The sequence below is a fragment of the Chaetura pelagica genome, unplaced genomic scaffold (genome assembly GCF_000747805.2).
Source record: "Chaetura pelagica isolate M959 unplaced genomic scaffold, ChaPel_1.0 scaffold47, whole genome shotgun sequence".
NCBI classification, from domain to species: domain Eukaryota; kingdom Metazoa; phylum Chordata; class Aves; order Apodiformes; family Apodidae; genus Chaetura; species Chaetura pelagica.
Window position 1 is genome coordinate 660,384 of NW_009954140.1, and position 7,855 is coordinate 668,238.

The following is a 7,855-nucleotide window of genomic DNA, read 5'->3' on the forward strand; positions in this document are numbered from 1 at the left end:
GCCTTGCTGGGAGCGAAGGGAACCTCTCCCCTTCCTTCCGACCCACCCTGGGTGTGCAAAGCGGGGCGGGAGGGGGTTTAAAATAATGTTTAAAGGGTTTGTTTCACGCTGGCAAATTGTGTAGCAATGAGGAGTGACCTGCCAGCCCTTCCCAAAGAGGGGGGGGGGTGTGCGGGAACCGGCGGGTCTGCCATCAAAAGAACTGCGTGGAACTGTTTGCTCAACCATCTTCAGCTGGTTCTTTGCCCACGGGTGAGCTCCTGCTGTGCAGCGCTGCTGGGAACGCTCGGCAAGTGCTGCTGTAGCTCCGTGGCAGGGCAAGAAGTGCAAATATTCCACGTGGGGTTTGCACAACTAATAAAGCCCCGTGGTTTTTTGTCATCCCCTCTGGCGAGCAAAGTGCACAGCAGGTAAGTGACCTGAAACCGTGTGTAAAAAGCTTGTGGTGCATCTTACATCTGTGCAGGTTGTTGCTGCTTTTAATGGTTGCCAGGGACTGAATGAACATCAGAGACATTTGCAAGGTAAAATTAAAAAAATACTATAAATCTAGACTTGGCATTTCCTTCTGGTTACCACAGGGCAGCCAGGGACTCTTAAAAAGCCAATGGATGCTGATCCAGGCTGTGCTGTACTCTTCATCTGAGAAGTTCATTGCTAACTTTAACATCCTGTACTGAGCTTGTAGGTTTTTTACTGTTAAGAAATGACAAATTAGTTTCCCTCCTGTTCATAGGATCTTGCACCAGTGTGACATTGCAGGGTCTGGGCAGCATTTGCTCAGGCTCCAAGCTCTAATTGATAGTTATTGATGCTTGAAACTTCCCAGAGGTAGTAACTTGTAAATATGGGGAGTAGGTGTGATTTGTTTAGCGTTTAATATCAACAAACACCATTTATTGCTAAAAGTGGGCATTCCTTAAGTAAATCCCACCTAGATACACTGGGATAAAAGAATTGCAAGTATTTGAGGGGTCATGGTTTTTAATTTGTGCTTATTTGGAATGTCTACAATCTATTCTGTGGTGAAAGTTGTGTTCTATTTTTGGCATTCCCATTCCCTAATTTGGTTCCTGCTCATCCTCTTCCTTCCCAGACCATAGGTGTGTCAATGGAATAACCAGATAACTGCTTTGAATCCCACACAGATCAGCAGTGGCAGAAAGCTCTTTTCTTGCTGTTCCTTATTAGCCTGGCTTCCCAAGGAAATTAGGTTTATGTAGTTGTGTGTGTGTCTGTCTCCCTCAGTACCCTCTGGATCTCTGGGTGGTTTAGGCACATTTGGCAGAACGATGAAAGATGTGAAGCTCCTTTAGGTTTTATGTAAATGCCACAGCTGGTTAAAAAGAGAGACCTTGTTAGCTGTAGTTAAAAAGAGAGACTTTGTTGGCTGTGCCACAGTAGTGCAGGGTGGCTGTGCTGCAGCAGTGTCCCCACACAAGAGGGTCTTTCCTTGCCCCAGCTGCAGGAAAAGCTTTGGTAGGAACCCACAAGCAAGGGGCTTGTCCATCCCGTGCTGTGCAGAGTCACTGAACCTGCATTTTGTCAGCCCCTGAAAGGAGGAGGATCAGCCTGACACCTGCTCTGTCTGCTCAGGAGCTGATACTGTCCTGACAGGGGTGTGGGAAGTGCTGTGATAACGATTTACCCACTGCCCTCTCACCAAGCACTGATGCTTTGTTACTTCTCAGGAGCTGCCTCTTGAAATTTGAACCATTACTTTGGTTTTTACTGTATTTTTTGCTGCTAACCTGACCATCAGTTTCACATTGTAAATCCATTTCAGTGACAAAGAACCGTGCTCAAGACTTTCTTCACTGTACTTTTGTCTCCTGTGTGTGCAGCAGTTTTCTCGAGGGGGATTTCTTTCCCCAGGGTTTAGGATGTGTTACCTGGCCCCAGACAGAAGAAAAGAAAAGGATTCAACATCTCCAGTGGTGGCAAGAATTTCTAGAATTATTTTCAGTATTGCAAATGGGAAAGCTTAGGGAGAGATGTAATTCCTCCAGTTTTGAATCTAAGTTATTATCTTGCTAATGGAAGTTAAAAGCAAATGTTTGGCTGTGATGGGATGAGAATGAGGGGAGAAAAAAATGGTTTTATTTCATTTTTCTAGGAAAACTTTTTTGGTTTTGACAACTGGCTCTTAGTTCTGAGTCCTGAAATAAAATTTCTCTTCCCAACAAAGCCAGACTTTTGTGATGTGGTGGAAACTTCCCAGTTTCTGGTGTCTTGCTGTAGGATAAAAGAGCTTTCAGACACAAACCCTGATTCTGTTACTCAATCTCCTTGGGAAGAGCTCCAGGGAGTTGTTGCAGGGATCAGTGAGGCTTTGCATGGAAACAGAGATCTGGGTAGATCTGATTGCCACATCCTCACCCAGACTCCTCAACCTCTTCTGATTTGCATGTGAAATCAGGCAGCCCTTCCAAACTTCTGGCTGTCGATTTATGTGCAAATGATGATAGCTGAGTGAGCACTCTGAGCTGGGAGGCTTGTTTAATGCTGCCTCCTTCTCATTGCTGCTTCATTGAAATGGTTCTTAAGTTGAGGTTCCACTGATATAGAGCAAGGACCCCCTCAGCTGGACTGTAAAGCAATCTTGTACAATTTCTAAGCAGAGGCTGCCAGCCTGTCTTTGAAGAATACTTACCCAGAACTCAGTTTTCTAAATTGTTTGGTGGCGTAGAAACGTGAGTCTTTAATGCTTGTGGAAGAATGCTGGCTCAGCACTTCTGAATTTCACTGTATGACCCCAGGGAATCACAGGCTGGAAAAGACCTCTGAGATCATCAAGTCCAGCCTATGACCTGACATCACCACATCAGCCAGATCATGGCACTAAGTGCCACATCCAGGCTTTCCTTGAGCATCTCCAGGGATGGTGCCTCCACCACTTCCCTGGGCAGCCCATTCCCATGTCTGATCACCCTTTCCATGAGGAAAAGGTGGAGCAGCTTGTAGAAACAAAGCTAGGTCAGGATCAGCTCTGCCTCCTCACTCCAAACAAGCCACCAGAGAGTAACTTCTCATTCTTCTGTGACTTAGCTGGATTTTTCCTGGAACCCTAAAGGTGAGAAACTTTATCATTCACTCTTGATGTGAAGCATCACCTCACTCTCTGGAGCCCCTTTGATGGCTGTTACACAGGGGGTAACAGGACAACTTGTGTACAGAATTGGGATAAAAGCATGAGTGTTGCTAATGGTTCTCCTGTCTCTTGCAGGCTAAGGTGGCCAGTGTCTATGAATCACCTGGCTTCTTTCTAGAGCTGGATCCAATTCCAGGAGCCCTTGAAGCTATGCGGGAGATGATCCACATGCAGGAGTAAGGACAGACTGCAGCCCTTCCCATTATCCTACATGCTTTCCCCTGATGGTTAATGAAGGCTCTTTCTTTTCAGCACTGAAGTCTTTATTTGCACAAGTCCTCTCCGGAAATACGAGCACTGCATCGTGGAGAAGGTGGGAGAGAATTTATTTTACTGGTTTTAATGCTGCTTTTGCAAAGCCTTGGGATTTCATGCCACCCAAGTCAGAGTCATTCACTTATAAAGACAGCAGCTGCCAGGCTTCCCTGTGATCCCTCTGAGGGGCAGCTGCCCAGACACAGAGGGATAATGTAGGATGGGGAATCTTGGAATGCCACAGGGTGCCAGCCTTATTGTGGGGCACATGAGCCCAGTCCTGCTGGGACACTGCTGCTCCAGCTCTGTCAGCAGCTGATAGCAAAGGAACTTGATGCAGCAGAGCTGGGTAAGGCAAGCTTGGCTGTCAGCATGGCCCACAAGGATGGGAGATTCCCTTGGGATTTCACAGTGGAGCCTCCTCAACCCATAAAACCTTCTGTCTAAATCTGGAGCCCAAGAAACCGAGCTGTGCTGCAAGAGGCCAGTGCTGAGTTCAGAGGAGGCCGTGGTGTTGGAATTAGCCCTGTTTGACACTGGCACAAGAGCAGAGGGGGGGACTTTCATCGCTGGAATGATTTTGATGGGCACAATCGACCTGCTCTGGGCCAGCAGCCAGTGCTGCTCACAGCCCACACAGGTGAGGTCAGTGCCCTGGGCACAACCAGCCTCCCTGGCCAGGAGTCACAGGTCTGGGGTTTTGGGGGAGATTTGCTACACAAGGGCTGATCTGAGCTGGGCAAAGTGCAACCTGAGAGCATGGCAGAACCTTCTCTTACATCTTGCCTCTGCAGTATAAATGGGTAGAAAAACACCTGGGCCCCGAGTTTGTGGAGCGGATTATTCTGACCCGGGATAAGACGGTGGTGTCTGCTGACCTGCTGTTTGATGACAAGGACACCATTAAAGGTTTGAAAAGCAGTTGCACCACTCGGTTAGCCAGGGAGGAACAGCCCCAGTTGACTGCAGCTCTCCTCCCTTGCCCTCCTCAGGTGCTGAGCTGAACCCCAGCTGGGAGCACATCCTGTTCACCTGCTGCCACAACAGGCAGCTCCAGCTGCCGGCCCCGCGCCGGCGGCTCCTGTCCTGGGAGGACGACTGGAAAGCCATCCTGGAGAGCAAACGCAGGCAGTGACACAGAGATGGGAATGCTGTGCTCTTCCCACTGCCCAGGCAACAACCCACCTACCACTGGCAGGGAGATCCATTCCCAGGAGGCAGCAAGCACTGTCACCCAGGCAGGGGCACTGCAGGGGGGTGTCCCTTAGGAAATGAGCTGCCCTCATTCCACGTGCTGCAGAGCTGACTCCAGGTTGCTGGAAGGCTGCTCTGCATTCAGTTAGTTTATCTCTGTACAGTTGTTTTGGATGTTTTTGCTGTTGGTGAGGAGGAGAAACGATAAAATACAAGCAGTTGTGGGTTGTTTGTTTGGCGTTAAGTTTCTCTTGTGTGCATGTGCTTTTAACCTCACTCCTGCTTGTTTTGGGCTGACTAGGGGTGGAGGGGAGAAGAGAGAGAGGAAGAAGCAAGCTCTGACACAGCATGGGTGTCTGTCAGGGAGCACTGTGCTCAGCAGCCAAACCCTTTTAGATTTTGTGTATTTAGCTTCCCTGGCTTTTGGGTTGCCTTTTGCATCGTTGGCTGATAATGAAAGGAGACCAAGCTGGCTTCCATTTCTGGCCCCTGTGCATGAGTAAGAGTGGGCAAAGATTGGCTGCAAGTGAGATGGAGAAATATTTATGAGCTTATACAAACCTGTTTACACAGCACTTAAGTTAATGTTTTATTAAGAGAAGGTTTTACAAGACAGCTGTTCTTATGAGCCAGAGTTCCATGAGCTCTTTTTTTAATCTTCACCTTTCTTACCAGTGGTAATGAAAGAAAAACAACTTTGCACTACCTGATTCATAGGATGGCTACAACCTGCCCTGTATGGTGATTTATTAACCTATTTATTATAGATATATTATGTATGAGAGGCCTGTGATGATAGGATGATATGATGGTGGGGACACAGCAAGACTGCAAACTGCCAGGGCAGGGCAACACCTTCTTGCTTCTGCAGGAAGAATAAAGTTTCTGTGACATTTCAAAGTCATTTGAGGTGACACTGAAGAGGAAAGCTGCAGCAAAACCAGCCAGGAACTGGAGGGGATATAAGCTGCCCAATAACCCAAGCAGAAAAAACATCCAACAGCTGGGAGGGGTTATTTGTGCAAGCTGGGTGCTGGGCTGCACGTGGCAACCTGCTCTCCAACAGATCTGTTTTATTTGAAATACTTGCTTGCAGTTCTAGCTGTGTGCTTGGTCTGACTGACATGGCAGTGCTGTACCTCTTTATTAACTAAAATCCAGTGCTGGTATGACCAGTTTCCCTCTTTCATGTTGCTCTTGACACGCTCTTGACCTGCTGAGCAGGAAGTGGAGGAAAACAGAGGGAAGGTCCTTCTCAACAGCTCTGACAGCTTCAGTCCTTGGGGAGAGGAATCCCCACTGCTGTGTGTTTGCTGAGATTCCTGGCCTCCTCCACTTGCAGCGGCGTGCAGTAATCCTCCAGGAAGACAGTGGCCAGGTTGCTGAGCCTTCTGCTGGCCGAGAGGGAGAAGCGGAGCATGCACTCCACCACGGGCAGCGCTGTGGTCTGCGGGCGGGACTGCGGCGTGGTGAGGGACATGAGCGTGGTGACTGCCGACATCACGGTCTCCTCGTTGGAGCTGGACAGGCAGCTGATGATGGGCTCTATCCCGTTCGCCTCCAAGATGTAGTCCTTGTTAGTTTTATCCAGGCACAGGTTACAAAGGCCGCCTGAAACAGCAAAGAAAATGCAACACAAACTCTTTGCACCCTCATCCTTTTCATGCTAAGATTCAAATTCACTGCTGATCCCCTTATTTTTTTTTCTAATACAGAAAGAAGCATCCGTTTTTTCTGTACGATTTGGATGGAAAATAATCTGAACAGCTTCCTGAGCAATGTTTTTTTTTTATTCTTTCCATAGATTTTTCCCTCAGAGCAGTCCTCCTCCTGTATGTCATTAGAGGGCACTGTACTGCTGGGCTTAAGGTCTTGCATGGAATGAAGAATTCCCATTATCACTTAACCCTGAGGGAGGTACAAGCCAACAGTTTATTGCAGGTGTTGTAGAAAAACAGAGATAACAGTACTAGCCAAGAGGCACAGAATGTTTGTACTCTAAACTTGGAAGACGTAGCCATATCCTGCTGCAGCTCAGCCACAAACCTCAACAATCAAATATATTTATTATCATCTCATGGAATCACTCACAATTAGGATCTGGCCCCTCAGCTTCTGTTCAGACCTTGAACAAATAACTATGAAGCAGTTCCTCAGAGGCCTTATTAAACATTTCAACCAGGTATTTTAGAGGACTGGTTGTCAATAGTAGAATGGCAACGTGGGATCTCACACATGGCAACAACTTATGTATTAGTGACTGCTTCTCTATAGGAGAGATTTTGTTAGAGTAATTAATCTACGGTTTACTTAGTATTAAAAAAAATAAATCCATTCCAGAAGAGATCCTTTTAAGTGCAGCATCTACCTGAGGGATGTAGCAGAGATACCTGCCTCCTCCTCCTCATCCCATTCCTCTCTTTCTCCACTAAATGAAGCCCTGTCAGCACCCCATGTGTCTTCTGCTCTCTGCCTCTCAGGGAGGAGCTGACCCCCCAAATTCTGGCATCCCCTGCCCTGCCAGCCCCTCACCAGAGCGTTCAGGGCAGCCCTTACCCATGGCAAACTCCACAAGGGCCTCGTTGTCTTCAGTGAGGGTATCGAGGAACAGATCCAGGACCTGGAGCTGCCGGAGGTACTCGTAGTTTCTGGGATCGTAGGCAAAATTGGCCAGGTTCGCCAGGACCTGCTCCTTGGCCTCTGCAAAGGGTCAGGAAGGTGAGGAAAACACACTCAAGGTGAAGAGCTGAGCGAGCAGCAGTGCCCGGGCTTACCTGAGCTGTCTGTCACCTGGAACTCGGTGACCAGGGCCTGCAGGTACTGCAGCCTGCCCAGCTCCATGGTGGGGGCTGCTCCTGGCACAGACCCCCTGCTCCTGTCAGACAGACCCCTGTTCCTGGCACAGACCCCCTGCTCCTGTCAGACAGACCCCTGTTCCTGTCAGACAGACCCCTGCTCCTGTCAGACAGACCCCTGTTCCTGTCAGACAGACCCCTGCTCCTGTCAGACAGACCCCTGTTCCTGTCAGACAGACCCCTGCTCCTGTCAGACAGACCCCTGCTCCTGGCACAGACCCCCTGCTCCTGCCAGACAGACCCCTGTTCCTGTCAGACCCCCACTCTGTCAGACAGACCCCTGTTCCCGTCAGACAGACCCCTGCTCCTGCCAGACAGACCCCTGTTCCTGTCAGACCCCCACTCTGTCAGACAGACCCCTGTTCCCGTCAGACAGACCCCTGCTCCTGCCAGACAGACC

General features: G+C 48.9%; 2 protein-coding genes across 2 annotated transcripts in view; one reads left to right on the forward strand and one right to left on the reverse strand.

Moving 5' to 3' along the window:
• Nucleotides 1–4,541, forward strand: part of NT5C (5', 3'-nucleotidase, cytosolic) — a 6,082-nt gene extending 1,541 nt beyond the window's left edge. The window contains exons 3-6 of the mRNA XM_010002735.1: nt 3,227–3,327; nt 3,404–3,464; nt 4,201–4,315; nt 4,399–4,541. Of these exons, the coding sequence (XP_010001037.1) occupies nt 3,227–3,327; nt 3,404–3,464; nt 4,201–4,315; nt 4,399–4,541 (420 nt within the window). The remainder of the gene's footprint in view (nt 1–3,226; nt 3,328–3,403; nt 3,465–4,200; nt 4,316–4,398) is intronic.
• A 1,263-nt stretch (nt 4,542–5,804) lies between these two features.
• ARMC7 (armadillo repeat containing 7) lies at nt 5,805–7,441 on the reverse strand. Its single transcript, XM_010002654.1, has 3 exons — nt 7,375–7,441; nt 7,157–7,300; nt 5,805–6,211 (listed from the first exon to the last, which is right to left on the reverse strand). Exons 1-3 carry the CDS (start codon nt 7,439–7,441, stop codon nt 5,874–5,876), a joined length of 549 nt encoding a protein of 182 aa, XP_010000956.1. The 3' UTR covers nt 5,805–5,873.
• Nucleotides 7,442–7,855: the final 414 nt, after the last annotated feature.